The sequence below is a fragment of the Gadus chalcogrammus genome, chromosome 2 (genome assembly GCF_026213295.1).
Source record: "Gadus chalcogrammus isolate NIFS_2021 chromosome 2, NIFS_Gcha_1.0, whole genome shotgun sequence".
In the NCBI taxonomy this organism is placed as follows: Eukaryota; Metazoa; Chordata; class Actinopteri; order Gadiformes; family Gadidae; genus Gadus; species Gadus chalcogrammus.
This window is the reverse complement of record NC_079413.1, coordinates 4734635-4760414: the sequence shown is the minus strand read 5'-3', so window position 1 is coordinate 4760414 and position 25780 is coordinate 4734635. Positions and strand designations below refer to the sequence as shown.

The window sequence follows — 25780 nt, the reverse complement described above, 5'->3', positions numbered from 1 at the left end:
ACCTTTCCTGCTGTCAAAAGGTCATTGGAGTGAGGGAGAGAAAGGGGGGGGGGATGTTGTAAAGGGAGAGAGAGACAAAGAGAAGCAGTGATAAAGAGAGAGAGAGAGCTGTGGTAGCCTAGCTCTCTCTCATTACAGATTGATGAAGGCAGATCATGTGCTGCTCTTTGGGGATTGGTTGTATTTAGAGTCAAGGTGTAAAGGAAGTCTACGTACACTACCACAAAACATAGAAGCCTTTATATCCTTATTTCTCGGCTATCATTTAAACGGCAGCCTGGAAACCCTGCAACGGTGGGCGGTAACCCCACTGGTGAACTTGGCTCGGCTAATATGGGGTTACGTTTGCTCATAAGTTTGATCTTTGAGTTTGGTTATTCCACCAGATCACATTAGTCCGACAACCAGGACCTGCTGTCCAACACAGTAGGGTCAGTTGAGTCGCAGGTAAGGGTACGTTTAAGTGTTGAGGAGATGGACAGCCCCCTAAGTAGAGTCAAACTGTTTGGATGATTTTTAAGATGTAAATTCATGCAACAAGATAAATGCCAGGTTAAAAAAAGAATCATGAATTAATGATGAGAACAAGAGTTGAGTTACAGTGTGTAACCCTAATCGACCGAGAGACCCAGCATCTGAGAGAGAGAGAGAGAGAGAGAGAGAGAGAGAGAGAGAGAGAGAGAACTTGGAGATTGAAAGAGAGAGATGGGGCGGTCAATGTTTTTACAAAGAGATGGGGCGGTCAATGTTTTTACAAACTCAGTGGACCGACTTTGCAACACTAACTTCATCTTCTCCTCCTTGGTCGTCCCAGGTGTTTGGTTATGCAGTCAAAGAACAAGCTCTGAACGGACTTAGCTGACTACCTAGCAAACGTACCTTGCTAACTAGCATAGCTAGCTAGCACTAGCATAGCTTGCTGAGAATCTGATGCTTAAGAGGGCCGACAGTGATACAGTGTCGCTACGGTGAGATGGTATCAGTGATGCCAAACAATTCTTGATTGACGTGATGCCGACCGTCCCGTCGTCTCAATTCATCAGGACGACTCTGACAGCCAATCGGCGGTGAGCATCTACTGTGATGTCAGCGGGGGTTGCCGTGGTTACCGGAGGACTTCCGTGTGCATTCTGAGCCCCGACGGTGGACTGTACACCTGCGACACCGACTACGACAGCAGCAGCACCGACAGGTAGGACCAAAGACCGGTAGCACTAGTACAACAGACAGATAGGAGGAAAGACAGGTAGGGCCACAGACAGGTTGTACAACAGACAAGTTTGAGAATTGGCAGGTAGGAGGACAGACAAGTTGAAGGAGAGACAGGCATGACCGCAGATAAATAGTAGGAAAGACAGGTAAGGCATTTGAAAGGTAGGCCAACAGGCAGGACAGACGAGGAGGAGGATGGACAGACAGGTAACACCAAAGACAGGTAGCAGGACGGAATGTATGTAAATATATAAATGTTTGTATGTACCTCCTTCTCCCTCCCTCTGTCTCCATCTCTTCTTCTCCTAGCTGGGCTGATCAGAGCGACTCCCCTGAGCTCAGCAGCAGCAACACCGACGACTATTTCCCCCAGCAGCCCGCTATGACCCGCCTGGACCGCCCTGCACACCGCCCTGACCACCGGGAATGGATGGGGGAAGCCCAAGCCAGGGATGCCTTCAGCAAAACCCCAGGTACTTCATCCCTGCCCTCCCCCCAGCCCCCCCCCCCCTTCCCCAGGACCGCAAACTACCACACCCCAGTTAATTGAATTGAAGCTGGTACAGCAGTATGAACTTGCACACTTCCATTGTTGACTGTTTTGGGCTTTTGACTTTCATATCCTTTCCCCCGCATTTACGTATGGTGCATTTACGTATGGAGGGTAGCAAGGAGAGGGTTGGAGACCCAAATAGCATCCTTTGAATTGAAAATGATATCAGTTGCTAACTAGCAAGTTTTAGGACTAGTGCAGCCATGACTTGCAGCGTTTGACCAATCAGTATCCACTTACACCCAAAGGTGTTCTTTACACACCCAGTCAGCTAACCTGTGTGATAGCTGCCACCGGTGGAGGTTTTGCAGGGCAATTATCAGTAATACAATATAGTTGGCCTCGTGGCAGGAACTCCGTGCTTGGCAGTTGATCTTTGACATCTAGAGTTCCCTATACCCGTTTGCTTTCAGCTGCTTGTGCTTTGCTCTCAGGGATCAGAGGAGAAAGAGAGGGCAGAGACAGCGGCTATTTCTCCATGGGAAGAGCTGCCGGATCCCGCTCGCTGCATGACCAGAATCCACCGGCTCCGTTCCGCCATTTTGAGAGAGGACACCCGGTCTTCAACACTCGGAACATCGAGCCCAAAGACACTGTCCCCTTCCGAAACCGCCACGTGGCAGCACCTCCTGACAGACTAAGCCAAGAGGAACAGGACCAGAACCAGATCGCGCCGCCTCCTGACCCCTACGAGATTGCGGTCGAGGTCGAGGCCCTGGTTGGCCCTCGCTCTCCGAGTCCCACGCCTTTTAAGATCGCAGAGTCCCTGGCCTCAACCAGCCAAAGACGCCAGGGCAGCTCATACGGTAAAGGAAACCTCTCCTCTCCCCAGTCTTCATCCAATCAGCAGCCTGGACGACATGATGCCTCGAGACTAGGTTCCACGCTCCAATCTCGTTCTTCGTCTCCAGCACGAGGGCGATCACCGTTCGGGCGTGGCGAGGGGAGCCTCTCCCTCAATACACGAAGCTTCGATGGCGGTGGCCCGGAGAGACGGTCCAGGAGCCCCTCCCAGGCCCCATCTGGGAGAGCTACCGGTTCAGGAACACTGCCCAGGAACTTCAAATCATTTGCTAGTTCTGCCAAATCCCAAGGGACTACCGTTTCAGACTTTAAGAGCGTCTTGCGTAAATCGAGTGAGACAAATGGTGTGTTGAGCGGCAGAGTCCAGGACGGCAGAAGCGTTTCTCCTTTGAGGAAGGACCATAGTACATCTGGCCTTGCCTCATTTCGCAAGACAGAACCTCTGAGCGGCATCTCCAATGGCCAGAGGCAGTTGGGTAAAAGTTATTCCTCTTTGCCCCCAAGACCAGACCACGGTGGCTTCCGTGAGGTGGACAGCTCTCTGCTGGCCAGGAAAAGTTACAGCTCAACAAGTCACAGCCCAATCAGGAAGTCTGGTTCCGTCACATCCCTCAGTAGTAGAAGTCATCCAGGTCGCTGCGGCTCCCCCATCAGGGAGGGATACGACATCGAGAGCCAGGCTCTTCTACGCAACCCGGACGCAAGGAACACGCAGAACAATCTAGAACAGGACAACTGCAGCTCCCGATCGGCCAGACGCAGCAATGACACAATTGACAACCACTTGATGTCGAACAAGACTGCTTCGAGCAGTTATAGCAGGAGTCGAGTTAATGAGAGCCGAAGTTCTTCTCCAGGAAGGAAGAGCCACGAGTCCCCGGGTCGGTACCTATCCAAGAACGCAGAACCTAAAGGTCCCTTTAGCGACTCTGGGCGTACCTCTCCGAGACGGACCTACGATAGTCCTACCAAAGGCCTCAAGTCTGAGTCAGGCGGTTTTGCCCGGAGTCGCAATGGACGCAGTTCCTCGCCCCCTAGAAGAAGCTATGACCCTCCGGTAGCTTCCTCGCTACGGAAGACAGAGTCCGTCACCTCTCTCAACCGCCTCGGCTCCTCCACCTCCAGAACCCCCAACGCTGAATCGCCAGGCTACTCCATCCTGAGTAAAATCACCACAGCAGAGAGCAACAGCCACTTCCAGAGGAGAACCACCCAGGACTCGGTTATGTCTGAGAGGAACAGCTCCTCACGCTCCCTGAGAGATTCAACATATAGCTCGTCTGCATGCCGAACCTGCTCGCCAAGCAGGAAAGCAAGCTCTCTCGCGCACAGAGAGACCAGTAAAACAACCAGCCTCCACGCACCAAGGGAGACCATTAAAACAACCAGCTTCCAGGCACCAAGAGAGACCAGTAGACCAACCATCTCCCAGGCACCAAGAGAGACCATTAATACGCCAAGCTTCCAGGCTCAAAGAGAGACCAGTAGAACAAACATCTCCCAGGCACAAAGAGAGACCAGTAATACAACAAGCTTCCAGGCTCAAAGAGAGACCAGTAGAACAACCATCGCCCAGGCACCAAGAGAGACCAGTAATACAACAAGCTTGCATGCACCAAGAGAGACCAGAAGAACAACAAGCTTCCAGCCATCAAATGAGGCCAGTCGAACGGTGGGCTCTCAGGGGCCCCGCGAGACCAGTAGGTCAGCGGGATTCCATGTGACCAGGGAGACCAGCCGGCAAGGTTTCCAGGAGTCCAGGGAGACAAGCAGGCAAGGTTTCCAGGGGCCAAGGGAGACCAGTAGAACCGCCTCGTCAGTCAGTAGACCAGCATCCAGGAGTTCAAGCGTCAACCGGTTCTCCGACAGCAGGAGGGGCATGGAGGAACGAAGCCCCTCCCCTGAAAACCATAGACCCTTCCGCCGCACACAGAGCCCCTCCCCCCCGCCGCTGATCCAGCTGCAGAGGAACACCTCCTCGCAGAGCTCAATGGACTCCTGGGAGTCTGGGGGTCGGAGCGGGGAGGAGTCGGGAGGCAGGAGTAGGGAGGAGTACGCGGTGTTGGCTGATGTGCCGAGAGGCCGGACGATCCACCCGAGAGAGGAAGCAGTGAAACCCCAGAACCACCAGGCACCGCGAGGGAGACAGGAGCTTTTTAAACCGGCCAGGTAAGAACCCAGAGAAACCATAGAGACGCAGTTAGAACCCTGAGACATGGTACCTGTTGATTCTCAAACTGGTCATCCAATTTCAACGTTTCAAAAATAACACAATTGGAGCAATATACAGTGTTGTACAGTCTTGCTTTTTCAAGTATTTTTTACCTCACTGGTCCGGTTCATGCAAAAATTTGATTGTTGTGTTTGCATATCCCCTTCTACCTGTGCATTCTCCTCAGTCATTCTGTGAGCAGACACCCGTCCAGGGAGAGAGACCAACCCGGAAGCCACCACAGAGAGATGCTGGGTTGGGGAAACCTTTCCAGATCCCACTCCCCCACCTCTCTGTTCAGACAGGTACACCAGCCAATAGGAACCTGGTCAGATATGTACACCAGCCAATAGGAACCTGTCAGACAGGTACACCAACCAATAGGAACCTGGTCAGATAGGTGCACAAGCTAATAGGAACCTGTCAGACAAAAGTCAAAAAAGTCACCCATAAAAGTCACCCAAAATAAAGTTTCCCACTGGAAGCCTCACAGTATATCTTCTTCTACACCACCAACCCACCTGTCTGTCTGTCTGTGTGTCTGTGTGTCCGTGTGTCCGTGTGTGTGTGTGAAACTCGGCATAGCTTTTTTTATTCAGAATATCGATTTATTTTTAATATAAATATAGACTATAAATATTTAGTTACAATATCGATAAATGCATTGATTATTGATTTAATCTGCTGTTGTTCCAGGGCTGTGGTCCTACGGGGGAGGAGGGAACCGGAAACACTCACATACCTGAACTGACACAGGTATGCCTCATCGTGTGTGTGGGTTGTGTGCGTGTTGGTTGTGTGCGCGCGTGGGCGTGTGTGTGTGTGTGTGTGTGTGTGTGTGTGTGTGTGTGTGTGTGTGTGTGTATATGTCTGTTTGCTATTTTCAGTATGATAATGAGACTGTATAGTCTAACTGTACACGGTAATAATAACCAAACTAGGCCAAGGAAAACGGATATGTGGACAATCAAGTTTATAAAATCGTTATTAAAAAACAAAATACTTGTCGGTTATACATTTAGTAAATATCATGGACACTTACATTAGTTATTCATACTTTGCTGATGTATCACCAACCCGCAAGCCGCTGTCAGTAGGCCAACATGTATGTTGACATCTCGAAAGAGTTATTAAAGACTCCCGAGTATTGGCGGCATAACTGGTCTGTACAATTTTATTTATGTTTTTAGCATTACATTTTTCTATAGCTTATCAATATATATATTTTTTATCCATTTATTTCAAAGGGGATTCGATCGTCGAACTTTAAGTTATGCAAATATGATCGTTCCCTGCGGTTGTTCTCCAGTCGGTCCGCCCAGGAAGTGATCCGTTTGTCACAAAGTTGTGAAACCGAGAGATTTTCAGCTGACGTTTATCTGCAAGAAAAAAAAGGCATGTTCAACTTTGGACCGGCTGGAAAACCGAAAGCTTTGGAATCCTCCTCATTCCAATGATTACTCGGGACGGAATCTGGTCTGGTCTCAGCCCGCAGGATTTACCCCGGAGGATTTGTTAGGTGAAGTTGGGGAGACAAGGCCCTTTGCCCAGCATGAAATAACTTAATTTTTTTTCTCTCGTTTCAAACTGCATCTGGATTATATGACCATGACGGTAAGTTGTACATCGGTAACACTGTGAGACATTAATTTGACACAAACAAAGCCCACATTGTTGATATTTCCTCACATGGCTCATAACGTGCTTGAAGCCGTCCGAGCAGACGACGCGCAAACGCCGCGGTGTGTTCGTCGTCAAAGTGGCATCGTTTACATTATAACGAACCCGCGAGGTCACCCCTTATGAGCGGGTTGGAGTTGTGTCGTGTGGCTTTCCAGGAGGGTGAGTTGTGTAGTTGTGTCGTGTGGCTTGTAGGCGGGTAGGCGGGTGAGTTGTGTAGTTGTTGCGTCGTGTGGTTCGTAGAACGGAGGGTGTGCCGCTGCGGTTGTCAGAAACGCATGTAACTTAATTCCCCGAAATAAGTATTTTCATTCTCTGCTCTTTTGTTGTCGTACGACTGGTTTGGTTAGGTCAATCCTCCAGGTTAGTTAACGTATCTTTTTAATCGACTGTTGTATACAAAAACACACTCAAATTATCTTTTAATGGTTGTATAGTTCTCTTCGATGGTAGTTTTTCTGGTAGTGTTTTGTTGTATATCTCTGGTAGTGTTGTGTTGCAGTTCTCTGGAAGTACTGTAGTTATCTCTGCTAGTGTTGGGGTGTAGTTATCATGTAGTGTAAGGTAACGGTTGTAGTTATCTCTGGTAGTGTTGCTTTTAAGTTAGGGTTAGTGTGTGTGTGTGTGTGTGTGTGTGTGTGTGTGTGTGTGTGTGTGTGTGTGTGTGTGTGTGTGTGTGTGTGTGTGTGTGTGTGTGTGTGTGTGTGTGTGTTTTGTGTGCGCATTTCTGTCCCTCTGCAGCTGTCAACGAAACTCCAAACATCGTTCGGCTGAAATGTCTCCCTCAGAGACTACAACACAAGCAGTGGTGTGTTGTAGTCCCCTGGTAGTGTTGTATTGTAGTTCTCTGGTAGTGTTTGTTTGTAGATCTCTGATAGTGTCGTTGTAGTTCTATGATCGTGTGGTTGTAGTTCTATGATAGTTTTATGTTGCAGTACTATGTTGTAGTTATCTCTCGTACTGTTGGTATAGTTCTCTTGTAGTGTTAGGTTGTAACTCTCTCTCTCTCTCTCTCTCTCTCTCTCACTCACACACACACACACACACACACACACACACACACACACACACATACACACACACACACACACACACACACACACACACACACACACACACACACACACACACACACACACACACACTTGTTTGCTATACACTGCAGCTGTTAATGTATTTCCACCCGCCCTTTCCGGGTTTGCATAAATAGTGTCCTGTTCTTGTTTCACGGAAGTAAGTTTTTTGTTTCCTGTCTCACTCGTCAGCCAAACTCTTTACACTATAACCACCAGCATGTATATCTAGAGATCTGTCCATTACAATAGGTGCTTCAATTATAAGTACCCGTGTACCAAACAGGATGTTGTAAATATGTAATCATGACCATGTAAGGGTTAACCTTCGACCTTGTGATCCCACAGCCGGATCTGTTGAACTTCAAGAAGGGATGGATGTCCAAGATGGACGACCTGGGAGAGGTAACATCCACGCACTCACTCAGTCTCTCATAAGTATCACCACAAACAAACCCCCACACACAATACCCACTTCACAAACACACAAACACCATACCCACTACACACACACACACGCATACAAACCACAACTTCCTCCTCTTTAACCCAGCAACACACTTCTCGACAAACGTGCACAAAGACACACACAGCATCAGGTTATCCTGCTTACCATTCTGCTTTGCTTACATTCAAACAGTCGTAAAATAAAAATGTGAATATGATTATAAAGACAAGATGTACCTCTTTTACTCTGTAGGGTTGTCCAACACTACACTAGTTTTGTAACACTGTTCTAGTTTATTATCTCTATATGGTTGTAGTTCTTTAACTCTGTGGTTGTAGCTCTTTAACACTATGTAGTTGTAGTTCTTTAACTCTTTGGTTGTAGTTCTTAACTTTTTATGTTTTGTTGTCTTCCAGTGGAAGAAGCACTGGTTTGTTCTAACCGACGCCGGTCTCAAATATTACAGAGACTCTGGAGCAGAAGAGGTATCTATCACAGTGACCATCTTCTCCCTACCACTTCATGACATCATATTATTCTTAATGTCATCTCTAATCTGTTAACGTAAATCTGTAACATTTCAAAATGTGATGTAATCTGTTATCTTTTCTTGCAGAAAGACGAGCCGGATGGAGACATCGACCTCGTCTCCTGCTTAAAGGTCTCAGAGTTCGACGTGGAGAAGAACTACGGCTTTCAGATTCAGGTACCTGTCTCACTTGTCTTACCTTTCTAAGCACTCTAACCCTGTATTACCGCTCTTACCTTTCTCACCTGTAGATTCTCACAGTTTGGATCACTTCAGTCTGCGGATCGAAGATTTTCTTCTGTCTTTGTTTTAAGTTGAATTCAGCTTCCTTGTGTAATTGTCTCACACTTATCCTCCCTAAATCCTATATCCTCCTCTTTTCAGACTCCTGTGTCCCTTTTGTTCATATCATCTTTAATTTCTTCTCCTTTTTCCAGTACAGCTCAATTCATATTCATATTTTTCATATTCGTATGAGATTGTTAGATGCTTGGAATAAAAGCATTCACGAATGGCATAACATATACTTACTTGTTTCAAGTAAGCATTTTATAAATTTTATAAAGGTCCTAAATAAATATTGTGATTATGATATTTATATATTAAATAGTATCAACATTATGACCTGCGGGAGCACTTTAACTGATTATCCCCCATCATGCATCTGTGCCCTCAGACCCGTGAAGGAATGGTCACGCTGTCAGCCATGACGGCCGGAATCCGAAGGAACTGGATTGAAGTTCTGAGGAAGAGCGTCCAACCAAGCAGGTCACCTGACCTCACACAGTGAGTCAAATGATCCCAGCCCTTTCTGGTCATATGACCGCAACCATGCCTAGTCAAATTAAAGGAATAGACTTTCTAGAGCTTAAAGGTGACATATTATACCACCAGGTGTGAGTGTGATTAGCCGTTACAAGCTGTTATAAGAACCTGCCTCTTCTGACTTAACAAGTTGGCGTGTCCAACTAGATGTATGCTGGATAGATCAGTCTACCAGCCTACCCAGGGGACTGTAGCAAACGTTGCTCATCTATTCGTCATACAACTAGGTGGACACGCCCACTTGTGATGTCAGAAGAGGCCGATTTTCAAAATGGCTTGCAACGGCTAATCACACTCAAACCTTTTAAAGAAGTCAAGCTCTAGACAAACACAGACCGTATAGAAATGACGGTGTATGTGAAGATCTGAACGTTAAATTGAAAGATAATTAATAACAACTGTGGCCCCTCTCAGGCTTCCTGACAACAGCAGTGATAAGGAGAACTCCCATGGTGCACCTCTGCTGTCCACGCGGCGCACCTCAACACGTCCCAACACCTCCTCCCCCCCCCAGCGGCGCTCCAATCATGTGGAGCTGTCCCCCCTCCCGGTCCCCGCCCCCTCGCTGCCAGCCAGTCAGAGAGAGGCAGGGGAGGGCCAAGGCAGGGAGCACAGCCACTGGCAGGAGGGGAGGAACCTAGACAGCACCAGTAGCCAATGGGAGGCCTTGCTGTCCAGGAAGGGGCCGGCAGGCTCGGACAGCTGGCAGCGAATGGAGGAGGAGATAGAGAACAAGTGGGAGGAGTTTGAACGCTTGCCTTTAAAGGAGATGAAGGCCCTGCCAATCAGCTCTCAGTCCAGCGGCCAGCCGGCCAATGAGGCGCTGCACAGGGAGGTAGTGCGTGCAGTGCAGTTTCTAATTTGCATACTTTCTGGAATTAACATGCAAATTAACCCTTCATCTCCAAGATGAAGGAACACCTTCTGCCTTTTAACCTCCAAGAAGAGAACCTCTTCTAGCATGCATCTGTTCCTCAGCAGCACGGCCCAAACTAACCTAGACCAGAACACGGCACATCCATCCTCCTAAAGGTGCTTGCACAGCGCCGCGCGGCCACCGCCCTGATACCCGCCGGAGGGTTGGGCGCGGCGGTGTGAAGGGCCAGGCGTTTTCAAAAGCGGCTGCTTCCGCTGCCGCCGCCGAACGTTTCAAGCTGAGCGGTAAAGCTGAGTGTGAAAAGTGCAAAAAGCGTTCACAACAGCTTCCTGGTCAACAGCCGCTTTTGTAACCGCCTCCCTTCTGCCGCCCTTCCCTTATTGAAATGAATGGAAGCGGCGAGTTGCCGCGCGGCGGTGTGAAACCAGCTTTAAGCACGTTACACACCAACACCGTAACCACACAAGTCAACAATAACACACCTTTGACACACAAAACAGCCCCGCCACATGGTGTGTTTGTGGCAGTGCTGCTGGGCCTGCTGTTTCTGTCTGCTGTGCTTTGGTGTGTTACTCTCCCTGTGTTGTGTGTTGCCCCTCTAACAACTACTGGAGCACAAACATACCTTGCTCTAACAGTATAACTGTACCTAATAATACAGTAGGACTACTACTGTATTTATTACTACAGTAGTGCTGAGGTAATACCTCTAGTACTACTTATAACTAGGGCTGTGCTTTTTTTAATACTACCGTTGTACTTTATTATAACTACAGCCAGACTCTAATTAATACTACGGTTTTACTTTATTACAAGTACAGCGGAACTGTAATACTACAGTACTGCTGTTTAATAACTACAACTAGTACTGTATTTAATACTGCTTGTAATTCCACAGTAAGAGTCAGGCTTTACCTCTACTAATACATTTGTACTGCATTATGACTAGTGTAGTACTTATTTTAAACTAATGTAGTATTGTATTTATTACTACAGTAATGATGCATTTAATACTAAAATAGAACTGTATTTAACGCTACAGGAGTAGTGTATTTCATGCTTCTATAATACTGAATTTAATACAACAGTAGTGTTGTATTAGTACAAGTGTAGTACTTTTAAATACTACTATAGCACTGTATCTAATGCTTCAGTAATACTGTATTTAATACAACGGTAGTGCTGCATTAGAACTAGTGTAGTACTCTTTAATACTGCCATAGTATTGTATTCAATACTGCCATAGTACTGTATTCAATACTGCCATAGTACTGTATTCAATACTGCCATAGTACTGTATTCAATACTACCATAGTACTGTATTCAATACTGCCATAGTACTGTATTCAATACTGCCATAGTACTGTATTCAATGCTGCCATAGTACTGTATTCAATGCTGCCATAGTACTGTATTCAATACTGCCATAGTACTGTATTCAATACTGCCGTAGTACTGTATTCAATGCTGCCATAGTACTGTATTCAATACTGCCGTAGTACTGCGCTCCGCTTTACCTCTGCGTGTATTTCGGTTTGACCATCAGGTGGCGTCACTGAGGCAGCAACTGGAGACCCTGAGAGGAGGAGGGGGAGGAAGGGGAGGCGGGGGAGGAGGGGGGGGAGGCGGGAGAGGCGAAGGGGTGGGAGGATGCGCGGGCAAGGTGTGCGGTCCGGACGCGGCGTGCCGGAGCAGTCTGACGGCGCTGGAGCGGGCTCACCGCCACGCCCTGCTGGAGGTGCAGCGGCAACACGAGCGCCAGTGCAGGGAGGCGCAGGAGGAGCAGGAGAGGCTGCTCCTGGAGGAGACCCGGGCCACCGCCCACGGTGAGGGAGGGGCCGGGGAGTGGGGAGGATAACGGGGGGGGGGGGGGAGGAGGAGGAGGAAGTGGCAGAGAGGGAGTTCAACTTGTTAAAAGTCTTCATTCAAACTTTATCACAACCTCCTTCAACCCATAATATCTCTCTGTGCACTACCTGCTGTTTGATTGTGTTATTGTTGTTGTTGTTGTTGTTGTTGTTAGCGATGGAGGCGCTGAAGAAGGCTCACAAGGAGCAGCTGGAGAGGGAGGTGGAACGGGCCACCCGGCTGTGTGGGGGGACGGGGGACTCCGTCGGCCTGCGGAACCAGCTACAGTACGTTCATCTCTTTCATTATTATTGTGTTATATTGGATGTCAACAATCCAAAAGAGATTGTGAGACCATTTTGGGGGGGGCAGAGTAGTCTAGTGCTTCGAGTATCATCCTAGTGCAAGATGCCCCATTAACCCTGCTCCTTAATGACATAAATTAGTCTGCTAAAATAACTAATTATAGACACATTAACGGGTAGTATCTGTGCATCTCATTCAAGCAAGACTATAGCACGCCGTTGCTGCTATATCATGTATAATTAAAGCTACGACGCTTATTTAAATTCCATGCCATTGGAGAGAAAAAACGATTTGACGTTAGGCAGCTAATGCTACAGGTGCTACTAGCAGTGGTTGTCTCTGGTGCAGGGCGGACACCCAGTCGCTGCAGCGGGAGCTGTCGGGTCTGTCGGAGCGCTACTCCCACAAGTGTCTTGAGCTCAACCGGGCCCAACAGGACGCCGCCGCCCGAGAGAGAGAGCTGAGCCGCCGGGAGAGAGACCTGGACCTGCTGCGGAAGGAGAAAGAGGTGAGTCTGACTCGACCAGGTCGGATAAGGGAAGTGGAGTAGGACAGGTGAGGTCGACCACAACAGGGGAGGTAGACTAGTAGCCTGGCTACTGCCAGACCAAGCTCAATCGTAGATTGAGCTTGGTCTGGGGGAGGCTGCCGTCATTTTCTTCAGCACAAGTTCGAACCTAGTTCAAATGACTCTGTACGCAATTGGCTGCTTGCCGTCGCTTCCCTGTCGTCATTGTGTTACATCAGCCAATAGCGAGCCAGGGGGAAAAGCCAGCTTGGTGATTGGCTCCAGCAAAAACGTATCCGAAGCAGAGATAAATGTATTGCTCTTCTCCAGACCCTTCTGCAGGGCGAACTCAAATCGCCGGCAGAATGGGCAGGGCTACTCAGTCTTGTAGACTAGAACAGGTGAGATAGACTAAAGCAGGCCAGGTAGACTGGAGCAGGTGAGGTAGACTAGAACAGGTGAGATAGACTAGAGCAGGCCAGGTAGACTAGAACAGGTGAGGTAGACCTGGAGAGTTGGACAGGACCTGGAGAGGTAGACTCGAGCAAGTGAGATTCTCAAGGATATGTTCGTACGGTACAGGTTTACTGCAGTGTCGCCTTATTTGGACACACGACACGTTCGATATTTAATATTATTATTAACCAAAACAAACCACCAGCGGGCCCCTGTCCGGTGGGCGGGGCTTCTGGGCCCTGCGGACCGAGGATGTCTTCAACTAGGTTGGCAATGGGCCTACACAAGCAGCGGCCCATCGTCTGCAGCTCACGTGGTCCCTGTACCTGAATGCTGGATATACTACCGTTATATTACTATATTACTATTAGATTCTCTGTATGTCCTACACTATGTCGAATGTGACGCTCGAGATAGCTGCAAGAAGCAATACGGGAGGACAAGCAATCGGCCTGTTCCCAACAAGCACCTTGCAAATAGGGTTTTAATGTCTCCGTGTTACCTTCTGTCGGGCAGGACCTCAAGGCTCGCCTGGTGGAGGCGGTAGGCCGCTCGCGGTCCGTGGTCGCTGGTCACGGTTCAGGGGGAGTTGTTAACGAAAACAAATCCACGAATTCCTGTGAACTGGAGGTAAGAGTTCAACCTTAACAGACCTGTCCGGGTTCCGATGTTAGCGTGTTAAAACGCCAGCATGATCTTGAATGTATTCTAAATGAAGACCTGGAAAACGCCCACATTTAGCTGTACAAAACCGATTTAACTGCAGAATTCTGGTTTGGCTTTGAAATGAACAGGCTTACGAAACACTGCTTAGCGCAGGATCACGAGGATTCAGCCAGAATATTGTTCAACACCAAAGCTTCGGGAGGGATAGACTGGGCAACCAGAACAAACCATAACTCTTATCATTACTATAACCATGTAACTAGGAAGATTAACCAAAGCTGTCCGTAGAAGACAGCAGGTTGACTTTTAGCTGAGCATTAATGTCAGCGTCAAACCGGTGGTTCTGTGCAGTAACCCGCTGGTTCTCCTTCAGGTCCTCGTCCAGGTCAAGGAGAAGGAGGTGGAGTACCTCCACCAGGAGATCGGCTGTCTGCGCAACGAGCTGCAGGCCCTCAACACGGTGTGTGTGTGTGTGTGTGTGTGTGTGTGTGTGTGTGTGTGTGTGTGTGTGTGTGTGTGTGTGTGTGTGTGTGTGTGTGTGTGTGTGTGTGTGTGTGTGTGTGTGTGTGTGTGTGTGTGTGTGTGTGTCTCATTGATCTTCTACGTCACTAAAGTGCGACCTTTGACCCGCTCTTCCAGGAGAAGCGGTTGGCCTCGGAGCGCCGCAGGGAGCTGGAGGCGGAGCTGAGCAGCATGCGGGGGCGGAGCCTGCGGGAGGTCCAGTCCCTCAAGGAGCACCTGAGGCTGGCCCTAGCAGCCCTGCAGGAGGGTCAGGTGCTGGGCAACAGCCTGGAGCACTGAGGGGGGCCCTCCAGCTCCCTGGGCCCGCAGACAGCCATGAGGCACAAGAAAGTCACAGGGGCCCCTGACAGCCAGGTATCCAGAAAGCCAGGGTGGCTATTTGGACCCCTGGCTGTCTGGGGCCCCTGAGAACCAAAGAGTCAGGAGCCACAGAAATCCAGACGGGCCACAGAGAGTCAGACACTAGTGCCTTCTCATTCAGCCTGGGAGAGATGTCCACGACCCTTGACCCCTGAGCCTGGGCTGTCTTCCATGTATGAATTTGCACTTTTTTTAATTTTCTTTTTGTTTATTATTTTTACTTTTGTGGGTGAAAAGTAAGTCGAAAACTGGAATATTTCCTTTGAGGAGGGAATTAGTTGTATCCTGTCTAAATGATTAGAATGAACTTCCTTATTATTTTTATTTTATATAATTGGTTTTACAACCTCTCTTTCGGCATTGTGTTGTTTAAATGTTCCAACCGGTTCGTGTGTCAACAGGAATGACTACCGCATGTAATGTATGACCAGTGACCACTGCTGTCAGCTCAGCTGGTATCTTCAGTACAGTCAGGGTTCCCGTTTCCCAGCTGGGAAATAGAAATGGGACATGCATCTGACCCGTAACAAGGAATGCTTCTAAACTGGTCGCAGTGGTGACACTGGGAGACAACAGGAAATGGGATGAGTTCGGAAGTCGAGGAGATCTGGGACTAAAGTAGTCGTCAACAGAGCATTAGTGAGTGCTCAATGAGCCAATGAGGATCATGTCATTTGTGATCCGATGAGATACCTAGCTACCTGTATTGTGACCATATTTTGATATTTAATATACTGTAGAGCAGTGACTAATTGTAAATCATCTGCATTTTTGTAATCAATAAATTACTCGTTCTTAAATAATTCTGCCGTGACCGTCTCTCAGCCACCATTTATTTTTTATCAAATAAAGCACTTTGTCACAAATGTTATAACGATGCTACATTAATAGAAAAATGTTATAGAGTTTTATTAGACGTGAACACCAGTAAACCTTGAACGTTGACGCGACTTTTTTTGACAGACACGCTTGTGTGTTGTATAACCGCCTTGGCTCTAGGGGGCATCAGAGTGAAATCCTCATCAATAATACCACACAATAGCACAAGAGGAACCGAGGAAAAACAAACTAACAAACATGGCGTCCAACGCGGCTACCCGGACCGCAGCGGGTGCTGCTAGAGTCGTTAAACCGCTCTTCAGCCGGGACTTGGATGAAGCCAAGCGGAGGGTTAGAGAGCTGTACCGGGCCTGGTACCGAGAGGTCCCGAACACAGGTAGGTTACCGCGACACACGGGTAACTCACCTGACCAACACACCGAGCACCGCTGTCAAGGTCGTGTCTGGACGGTGGGCTACGGGTTGACATTTGTAGAGCTTACTTGTTTAGAAGCTTATATCAAATGCTAAATGATAATCATATGTATCGATGTTGTCGGTTCCATGCAGGGGTGATGACATGTACTCCCGGTGGATAATCTCTGTTCACTAACAGAGAGCACGAAGCTAACGAACAGATAGCATGAAGCTAAATAAAGAGCAAAACAAACCTTGTCCTTTTAGAGGCGTTGTGTGTATAATTTAGTGGCATCTAGCACAATTGGCGTGGCAGAAATGGAATATAATAAGTAAATTAGTATTGACTTAGAATGAACCCTTTATATCAACACAGGGAGCGGATCATCTTCCATGGGGGCCGCCATGTTTCTATAGCAGCCCAGGATGGACAAACATAAATAAATAAAGGTTTTGAGTTAAGCCATTCAAATTAACCACTGGCCTGACGGTGCTCCACATATCTACGCACCTACACATTCTATATAATATTCCGAGAAGCTTAACCCTCTCTTGCATCCGCCTCATGAAGTCAGTAAATATATTGCTACCACCAATCTTATCATGTTCCTTTCACCAAAATTCAAGTATTCAATTATTAAGTTTCGACCTATAATTAATGGTATATCGATATAGTTTACCACTAGGGGTGCAATTAGAGGACTGATTGTTGAAAAACGTCAATAGCTCTTTAACCCTCTCCATGTCATGCAATCATGGAGACTATGGCAAAGATGACTGATTGTGATTGTTTAACTGATTTATTCTGGTGCTATTTAAGTTAATGTTGCTTTCTGCCTAGCAATATCACGGCGTATGTGGGCGTATAGTCCCACTTATTTTATTGATCTTGATTGGAGAAAATGGCCACAAACTTAGGAAAGTGGAAAAACCTTTTAGCTTTTTCAGCTTTACATTGTGCTGTTGGATGTCACCTTCTAATCAGTACAGATGACACATTGCGCTTCAGATAAGTCTAGCTTAGTCTTCTGTGTTTCATAAACAAATATGTAAATAAAGACCCAGATGTGTTTTCAAATAAGTCTAGTTGTATGTAAAGCATTGGGTCTGTTTCAGATAAGTAGTTATGAGAAGAAGTGACTTTGTTTCCCTGCAGTGGCCCTGTTCCAGCTGGACATCAGCACCAGGCAGGCCAAGGATAAAGTCCGTGAGATGTTCGTCAAGAACAAGCACGTCACAGACCCCCGCGTCATCGACATGCTCGTCATCAAGGTAACAAGATGGAGATCAAATTGTACATTAATAGACCCATGGTTACCTTTCATCACTTTTAAATTGGTCACTTTGTTCCTCTGGCGTATTGTTTAAACAATAGATTGATCAATCATTTAGTTGTAAATTCCACAACTGCAAATTATTGGAATGGTTGTGAAGAATTGTATCACTGTAGTACAGTAATATCGTGTTGGAATATTGGTTATTTTGTTTTATTTAATGGTTACTGTAGCCAAATTGTTCTGGGTTTGATCCCAAATGTCCTCAGTCGACCTGCCGAGATGTCTTTGTAACCATGGGGACATGTGTCTCTTGCCAACGTGTCCCTCTCTCCAGGGGAAGATGGAGCTAGAGGAGACCATCAAGGTGTGGAAGCAGAAGACCCACATCATGCGCTACTTCCATGAGACGGAGAACCAACGACCTGCCGACTTCCTGTCCAGGTTCTACCAGGGTCACCACCCCTGACTAAATCTTATAGCTGTTCCCTCTGCTGTCGTACTGTAAATACATACCTTAAATACAAGGACACAACTGTTCCGCCTCTCATTTCCAAAAACATGCCCCTCACTGTTATTCCAACTATGCGATTGTAGGCAGGGGTGTGTCGTTTTAAGGATGTCTTCTATTCCAATGGTACTAATTTTTACTATCCTTCACAGGTAGTCAACCTGAAACTATTACATAACGAAAGATGCAGGAGTCCTTTGTTTTTATTACACATGTTCCAAAATGGTATTTTCAGTCTCCAGTTTAGTAAAATGAACATGAAAAAACAAGGCTGATAATGTTTCTCGAACATTACTCGTTTCTTTAAATGTTAAAGCAAAATGAATTAATACTGTACAGCATCAAATATACACACAATACTTAACTATTCGTCAGTGGCACCAATAGTGGAGGAATGAAGTGCAAGCTATTGAGATTGTATATCCACAGGAATGATTTGCGGTGTACTACTACTCGTATGTATATTAGTACAGGCCTTATTTGTAACATCACAGGCCGTGTACTTGTACTACCATATACTTAAACTAGTAGATTGCAACAGAAACACGAGAGATGCAGCAACAGAAAGGTTTCCAGTTTCTATCCAGTACCGTCATTGTGCTCCCGTTTCAAGTATTAAGAAAACTCTCCTTAGCCACATGTTAAATACGTTCAAACATTCTCAAACAATTAAGATCAAGCCATTTCTACATTATAAATTAGTTGAAAACATTCTTAATAAATACTTCGATCAAATAATTTCAAGTGAACAACTTTTCTTGTAAGGAAGAAATGAGTAATAAAAACATCAATGGAAAATTCAATACATACAAAATAAATACTTTCAGAGAAATCCTCAGGACTTGGTGTCTAGTATTCCATGCAGTACATGGAGTACCATATTGTACTAGTGTCTCCTTCTGGCGTTGGCGTCTTCACAACCATGTACCTTTTCAGTGTCTCTCGATGGTCACCGTGGAAGCATCACTGAAGAAGAAGGCAAACAAAATGTTTGTACTTTCCATAAATCAATCGGTGTAAGTGCCAGCCCTGGTTTCCCGCTGTAGTGTATTCCCGGTGGCTCTCACCTGGGGCCTGAAGCCGAGTTGTCTGAAGAACCTTTTGAGTTCGAAGGCCCCGGGTTTCGAGGGGCCCTTGGCCCCGGAGCCCTCGTTCAGCCTCACCGTCTGGGCTTTGGACATGGCGTCCTTCAGGCTCAGCCTCTTCACCACCTGGGCCCCGGGCTCAGAGTCCAGGGCGGGCCGCGATGACACCGTGATGTAGGACGCGTCCCTCTGGGGCTCCTGGTAACTCACTGTGGGGGTCAAAGGTCACGCTATTGAAGACCAGTCTAGAAACTCACGCTGGTGCTTTGATAGTGCCTAGTTAAGTTTTCTTTTTGGGGGGGGGGGGGGATCCTTTTGGTTGGATGTGTTCAAATTCACGTTTACTTTGGTGGGTTTCTCCAAATTGCCTATGCTAGTTCGAGAATATTTAGATTGAAATAATAGTTCCTGAATCAGGTATTTTAACTTGTTGGGGTTCCTACCTGCGCCTGCCACTGCTGTGTCCGTGGTGCTGGCGAGCTGCAGGAGGATTGTGGGATACGTAGGATGGAGCAGGAACAGGTTCCTGATGAGGGGTTCAGCTGACGCTACTCCTGGAGCCACCTGGTGGACGGGAGACGTTACTACACAATATGTAACCAAATAACATAACCACCTCTAACCTTATACCAACCTAACCTCGTAAGGTTAGGTACTCACAGTGGTCTTTGTAGGGTTCTTCTTGGCTGTGAGGGGCTGGCTGGCCCAGAAGAGGAAAGAGGATAGGCCCATGGTGGTTTGTATGGCCGACGCCTCCAACACAAGGCGCGGACATAAAAACTCAGCCTTCCACAGAATTTTGCCCTTTGCCCCATCCACTATCTGCACCTGAGAGAGAAATACAGTCAAGTTCAGTACAAACCTGAAGCTGCATGAGTGGTGTTAATGTAGGGGACTGGAACCATACTGGCCGTATTAGTTGTGTAGCTGAAAGGACTGGAGCCCTACCTTCCTGACACCGTCGGCTGAATGCTGGATGAAGAGGTCTGGGATCCCGTCCCCGTTGAAGTGACCCGACACCGGTTGACTGAAACACATGAATGGTTCTTTATGAGCCTCAACTCCTCAACACTTGTTAAAGGGCCCTTGTATCATCCCCCGGTGGGACGTCGATCGGCCATTGCAAACCACCCTATAGTGTTGGCACAGTTGCGAGTTCAACTCGGATCGGCGTACCAGATGGTACAGTCGTTGGGTAGGCTTGACCCGTCACCGTACATCTGGACGGACACTGCAACTTCGGTAGATTTATAAATGGCTGCTCAACCAACACACCTGGGGGTCAAATAGGGGCCCTGTTTTAGTAAAGAACACATTAGAGTATGTCTCCCTGATATCCCTCTGTTGCCTGGGCCGTTTGTCTTCTACCTCTGGGCCGAGAGTGGTCTTTCTCTTACAGTTGGATCTCTGGTCCCTGGGAGGTCTGTCTCCTACCTGTGGACTCCGGGTGGTCTGTCTCCTACCAGTGTACCCCTGGACCCTAGGCCAGCTGTCTCCTACCAGTGAACCCCTGGACCCCAGGCCGCCTGTCCCCTACCTGTGGATGGGCGCTTCGTTTAAGATCCACTCCCGGTGGGCGTCCCGCTCCCGGAGGACCGACAGCTTGCTGGCTCCGTACACGAGGGCCCAGTCTCCCCGCGTCCAGTTCCGGTTGGTCCCGCTGTCCAGGCTGTTGTGGTTGTTACTGAACCCCACCGACATGGGGAGGAGGAAGTCCACCTGCTCCGTCCCGCTGGGAAGGTGAGGATCAAAGGGGGTAGGAGGAAGCGATGTTTACCGAGAGGCTTAACACCTTTTACTCTCATAATGCAGCACATTGCCATTGACATGTAGAGCCATACTAGTGCATTCCCCTGGATTGAAGGTTTTAATAAGAGTTCAGCTGGGAGTGGTCCACTGTCGGGGTACCTGTAGAGGTGCAGGAAGGAGGAGGAGTTGGTCTTCTTCAGTCTCTCCCAGTCGGCCTCCTTCTGTCGCAGCAGGTCGCTGAGCGGGGCTTCGTCTTTGGCACGCAAGTAGATGTCCGAGAGAGACACAGCCTCCACCGTACCTAGAGACCAGGAGATAATGGCGGGAGACCGGGGGAGACAAGTAGAGACCGGGGGAGACAAGTAGAGAGACCGGGGGAGACAGCGAAATGACACTGTTATCAAAACCACTGATGCCAGACTCAAAACACATCTTTGTAATACTCATCTACTCCTGCCTATGCTACTATTACTGATACTATTTCATACAGCAGGGATGTGGCTAGTGATCAGTGCCATGAAGGATTTCCTTTACCGAGTCCAAACAGGATGTAGTAGGCACCGTGCTGGGTCTGGTGCAGAAGGGGACCAATCAGCTTGCCCTGTGCTGTGAGGTTAAAGGTCACGGGGCGCCCAAGCTTGGCTCCGGTCAGCCCTGACAGCAAGGTGAGCGAGAGGTCTGACACCTGGGATATACACCGCAGAAGAAGAAGAAGAAAGTGACGTGATGTGGAGAGACTTTGATATACACCCCAGAGCAGACGGTCACACGGCGATGTAGAAAAAGAGTTGCTTCATATCGTCGTGAAAAACACTCGTGTCCGTGTGATCTCTTGGCGTTACTGTACTTGGGATCGTCTGATTAACATTGCTGACTCATAAGCTATAGAGTGTGATAGTTTGAGCAAAAATAATATTTGAAAAACGTTTGAAAGGTCAAACTGTAAATAACCAGACTGCCGAACGAGTCATAGATACAAGATAACTTCTAGTACCAACCCACGCTCCAACGGTTTGAACAGAACCACTCCAGAGGAGTTCCTTAACCTATGTGGAAAACGTCATCGGGTCAAGGAGAGATGAAAAGGTGCTTCCTTTCGAGCATAGGAAAATACGGCACTGTTTAAAATGAATTCGTCTCCACTCTTCCTAGCCGACGTCATTGCGCGACGGGGACTCGGGCAGATCTCTAGCGTCTCTAGGGTTGAACTACAGTTTTCTGAAGTTGGTCTACAACAAGCGCTCCATGCGTTCTTGTCATATTGATTTCAATCAGGTTGTCGCCAACAGTGAGAATCACTTAAGTCGGACTGGGCCAACGGAAATATTTTAGGCCAGTTGAAAACCCAATTCACATGTGAAAAAAAAGACGCCTCAAATTATGTTGATGTTGAAATTAACTGAAGTCTGCATTTTATTTTCTTACGGTGTATATTTTGTGCTTAATAACCAGCAATAAATTAATTTCTTTCGATTCAAATAATATATTTCTTGAATTGGTATCCATTATTATCAATTGTATTTTCTTCTCTTCTCTTCTATTCTTCTGCTTTACCGCGTCTCTCATGTGTCTTCGCGTAGAGTCTGTAAACTTCGTCGGCGGCATGTTGCTTTAAATATTGCCGCCGTAAAGGGTTATGTGATACCACTATCTCCTTTCCTTTAGCAAAGGTTGCTCAGGAGTAACCTATGCTAAAGGAGGGTTAAAGGAAGCATCGAGGCTCCTTTCCTAAGCTTTTTTAGAATTCGAACCACCTTTCCTCCAAGCACTACCGGGTCATCTCGTTAGGGAAGGAAAATTCCGATGCAAAAGAGAGACTTCGTAGAGGCCCCATATGGGGCTTGGTGAGGACCAACCTACCTGGTCGGCAGGCAGTGTGGCCACCAGCAGGTCTGGGACAGTGTCTCCCTGTAGGTCTGGCAGCAGGACCGCCTGGGACTCGATGCTCTCCAGGAGAACCGACCATAGCTGTTTACCTGAAGAACAGACACACGCCGCCACCCCCTCCCCCTGTGGGTTAACATCTGGGCTCAACCCCAGCCCTACCCCACCACAGCCTCAAGGGGCCTGCACTATGGCCACGTATGGAACGCTAGCTAGCCTCTCAAGTTATTTGAGCAGCAGTCAGTGTTTCCCATACATAGACCAATGTGTAGCGCCACAGAACCAACACTGAGCTGAGCGCCACAAATTGATTCTGCTTTTATTTATTTTTTACGCGATTCTGAAATATAAATATCGTTCCGTTCATTCATCTCCGCATATCAATGGTAAATTCGCGGCTGTGTTTGTTTCCAACACAGTGATCAGTGTCTCCACGGGTAGGTCGGCGTGTGTCTGTACCTGTGGTCCCGTTAACGGCGGTGAGGAACTTCTTGGTGATGAGGAGGCAGACGGGCCCGCTTGCCCTCTCTCTCTGGCCCACCAGGAGGGGCGCGGTCTCGGGGTAGGCTCTCAGGGCGGCGCCCCCTGCTGGGAGGGGCACTGGGTCTGCCTGGTACTGCAGGCCGCACTGGATGTACAAGACAGACTCCCGCATCCCATGCCGCCACAGAACCTGACCGCTGGTGGCCGAGAGGGCCACCGCACTGTACACTGTGACAGACAGACAGCGGGGCAGGCAGACGGACACACAGGTTGGCAGGCAGGCAGACAGACTTACAACTGTAATTAGGCCTAAAAAAAAAAATTGTTTGGTTCCGGTTCCCGACCGACCCTGTCAATTTATGTGCGACCAAAATTATTTTATGAGCTTTTTTTTTAAAAAAAAGCTTTGTACAGCACCTATTCATTCTGTACAAGGATGAGTGGATTTTCTCGTTTTTTAAATGAAAACAACCTACCTGCCGCTGGAAAAAATAAAATAAACCTAACTACCAATGACCTCCAACTGACAACCAACAGGAACCAATTTTTTTTTTTTTTTCCAGGCCTTAGGATGTATGTGTAAGGGGCTCTATACCTTTGGTTCGTATGGGGTGTGGTTTTATAGGTCATATCCCTTTGGTTCCCTGGAGGGGTTTGGTTCTATAGACTCTATGCCTTAGGTTCCTTGTAGGGGGTTGGTTGGTTGTAACTCTTCTATACCTTTGGTTCCCTGGAGGGGGTGGGTGTCGTTTGTTCGTTCGGTCTCCCCCAGCAGAACATCTTCGACTGAGTCACCGTCGACATCCCATAAGGCCAGCGCTGGCGGAGTGACACCTGGGCGGGCCAATCACAATGCATCTTACTTATCCACCAGATCCCTGGTTTGCACGGCAATTCTCCCTCTAAAAAGGTGTGATAGGTTACCTCCGGCCTCGCCCACCGGCCGCTCCCATTGCGGCTGGCGCTCCGCCTTCTGGCAGGGGATGAGGAAGGCACAGAGCAGCACCATCAGCATGGCCAGCACCAGAGGAACCAGGAAGAACGCCGCACGCATTGCGCTGCGTTCCCGCTTCCTCTTCCGTTCCGCCTGGCTGCCGCTTGGCCCCGCCCCCTCTCCTCCCGACCCCCCACCGCCGCCGCCGCCACCACCACCCTCCCCTTCTCCGTCCTCCCGCTGGTTCCAGTACTGCATGGACTTTCTCTCCTCCTCCTCCTCCTCTTCCTCTGCCTCGTCTTCGCTGTGGTCCAGCCTGCGGGGCCGGCCCCCCTGGGGGTCCGAGGGCCCGGGGCCCAGGCAGCCCGCCCTGGCCAGGCCGTTGCGAGGGTAGTTGAGGACCAGGTCATCTTCTTCACTTTCATCCTCGCTGTCGGCCTGGGTGAGAGGGTCATACTCCCCTAGCTGGGATCCCTTCTTACCTGGGAGGAACAACACAACCACCACACGGTCAACTACAGCAGCAGCTCCTGAAAGCTTCCTCATGAGTATTTCACTTTTATTATGCCAGGAGAGCATTTAAAGAATAGGAATCTATTTTGCAATCGTGTCTTTTTTTTTTCCAAACAGTATTATACAAAGTATAGAACGATCTGATGGGGAAAAACTATAATTAGATTTACCATTAAAGTTCAAAACTAAAAGCTTTTACAGGCTTAATTAAATGTTTATTTTGAGGTAATCTGAAGCAATTTCCAAGTAGAAGATACTGCATAGTACATATTTAACCAATATTCATGTTGACACAGGGGGAAGGTAATGTTTAAATTAAAACCAGTCAATCACCTTCGTTAAGTCCTATATACATTAGAACCGACCCCTAACTAAATGATATGTTATAGAATAAGGAATATGTATCTAATTAATATATTAACACAAACAAAGGATGCATATTACATATACAGAGGTCGCCTGTGTAAAGTAGCCTAAATTCTAAAAGCAAGTATATACGATCAGAAAATTATCAAAACACGACGTGTTGTCTCCTGTCATGTAGGGCTACCAAATACCAATAGCTAATGTAGCCGCTAACCTAGCTTGCCTACAGCAATCCCCAGCAGCAAGACACTCGGTTGACTCATTTCAGTTCAGGTCATGTCTAGGTTATACTTGAAGACCAACAGCTATGTACCCTTCAGGTTTTCCAATACAAACAGCGTAAATCTTGATATTTCGATCAAATACACCAGTGGTTGTCCAGACAGCTAATTCTCTCAAATACACGCCAATGTTGCTGATAATATTGCGCCATGTAACGAATTGCTTACAGGAGAATAAAAAATATGGATGTAAGAAATAAAGTGTTGATTGATTCGTGGTATCTAACAGTGTGAAGAGCATCTTACCGGGGAGTTTTAGTGCTCGGGACAGCGCTGCAGCCATGATGGTTTGATCTTCGCCGAGCGGTAGAGCGGTGGCCAATGAGCGGACCGGTGCAATACTGTGCTGCTGCAAGAGGTGAGTGCAGTTTCAGGACCGCGTTTCTAGGACCCCATTTGTGTATTTTAGCCTTAAACCCGACTATCAAAGTGAGCTAAGGTTTACGTTACCGTCCAATTCAAGACACCAGAATTGTTATTAACGTTAAACCATTAAAAGTATCCATCGTGACCATGCTGAGGCGAGTAGCCCTAAATGTTTAATGGCGTTTTGCAAATGGTTTTAATAAATTGGGAATTTGTCTA

The 25780-nt window shown here is 47.7% G+C and overlaps 3 protein-coding genes across 3 annotated transcripts; 2 read left to right on the top strand and 1 right to left on the bottom strand.

Moving 5' to 3' along the window:
* The first annotated feature begins 6068 nt into the window (after window positions 1-6068).
* triobpb (TRIO and F-actin binding protein b) lies at window positions 6069-15832 on the top strand. Its single transcript, XM_056576184.1, has 12 exons — window positions 6069-6395; window positions 7883-7939; window positions 8399-8467; window positions 8599-8688; window positions 9188-9297; window positions 9751-10171; window positions 11760-12039; window positions 12237-12348; window positions 12716-12875; window positions 13848-13961; window positions 14371-14457; window positions 14637-15832. Exons 1-12 carry the CDS (start codon window positions 6384-6386, stop codon window positions 14796-14798), a joined length of 1674 nt encoding a protein of 557 aa, XP_056432159.1. The 5' UTR covers window positions 6069-6383; the 3' UTR covers window positions 14799-15832.
* An 80-nt stretch (window positions 15833-15912) lies between these two features.
* On the top strand, window positions 15913-17916 carry ndufa6 (NADH:ubiquinone oxidoreductase subunit A6). Its single transcript, XM_056576195.1, has 3 exons — window positions 15913-16095; window positions 17272-17387; window positions 17727-17916. The coding sequence occupies exons 1-3, from the start codon at window positions 15957-15959 to the stop codon at window positions 17856-17858; spliced, it is 387 nt and encodes a 128-aa protein (XP_056432170.1). The 5' UTR covers window positions 15913-15956; the 3' UTR covers window positions 17859-17916.
* Window positions 17917-18061: 145 nt separating this feature from the next.
* Window positions 18062-25581, bottom strand: fam234b (family with sequence similarity 234 member B). The gene is made up of 13 exons (XM_056576176.1): window positions 25442-25581; window positions 24026-24517; window positions 23822-23935; window positions 23078-23329; window positions 22595-22710; window positions 21269-21419; window positions 20894-21035; window positions 20523-20717; window positions 19934-20012; window positions 19646-19813; window positions 19429-19549; window positions 18968-19194; window positions 18062-18866 (listed from the first exon to the last, which is right to left on the bottom strand). Exons 1-13 carry the CDS (start codon window positions 25476-25478, stop codon window positions 18864-18866), a joined length of 2097 nt encoding a protein of 698 aa, XP_056432151.1. The 5' UTR covers window positions 25479-25581; the 3' UTR covers window positions 18062-18863.
* Window positions 25582-25780: the final 199 nt, after the last annotated feature.

Bases quoted from the DNA above. Each gene is read 5' to 3' on its own strand.
- triobpb (XM_056576184.1), top strand. The intron at 7,940-8,398 runs GTAACATCCACG...GTTGTCTTCCAG, and splicing joins AGATGGACGACCTGGGAGAG to TGGAAGAAGCACTGGTTTGT. The intron at 8,468-8,598 runs GTATCTATCACA...CTTTTCTTGCAG, and splicing joins GAGACTCTGGAGCAGAAGAG to AAAGACGAGCCGGATGGAGA.
- ndufa6 (XM_056576195.1), top strand. From the start codon at position 15,957: ATGGCGTCCAACGCGGCTACCCGGACCGCAGCGGGTGCTGCTAGAGTC. The intron at 16,096-17,271 runs GTAGGTTACCGC...GTTTCCCTGCAG, and splicing joins CCGAGAGGTCCCGAACACAG to TGGCCCTGTTCCAGCTGGAC. The intron at 17,388-17,726 runs GTAACAAGATGG...CCCTCTCTCCAG, and splicing joins TCGACATGCTCGTCATCAAG to GGGAAGATGGAGCTAGAGGA.
- fam234b (XM_056576176.1), bottom strand. From the start codon at position 25,478: ATGGCTGCAGCGCTGTCCCGAGCACTAAAACTCCCCG. The intron at 21,036-21,268 runs GTAAAGGAAATC...CCTGGTCTCTAG, and splicing joins CTACATCCTGTTTGGACTCG to GTACGGTGGAGGCTGTGTCT. The intron at 20,718-20,893 runs GTACCCCGACAG...TCACCTTCCCAG, and splicing joins TCCTTCCTGCACCTCTACAG to CGGGACGGAGCAGGTGGACT.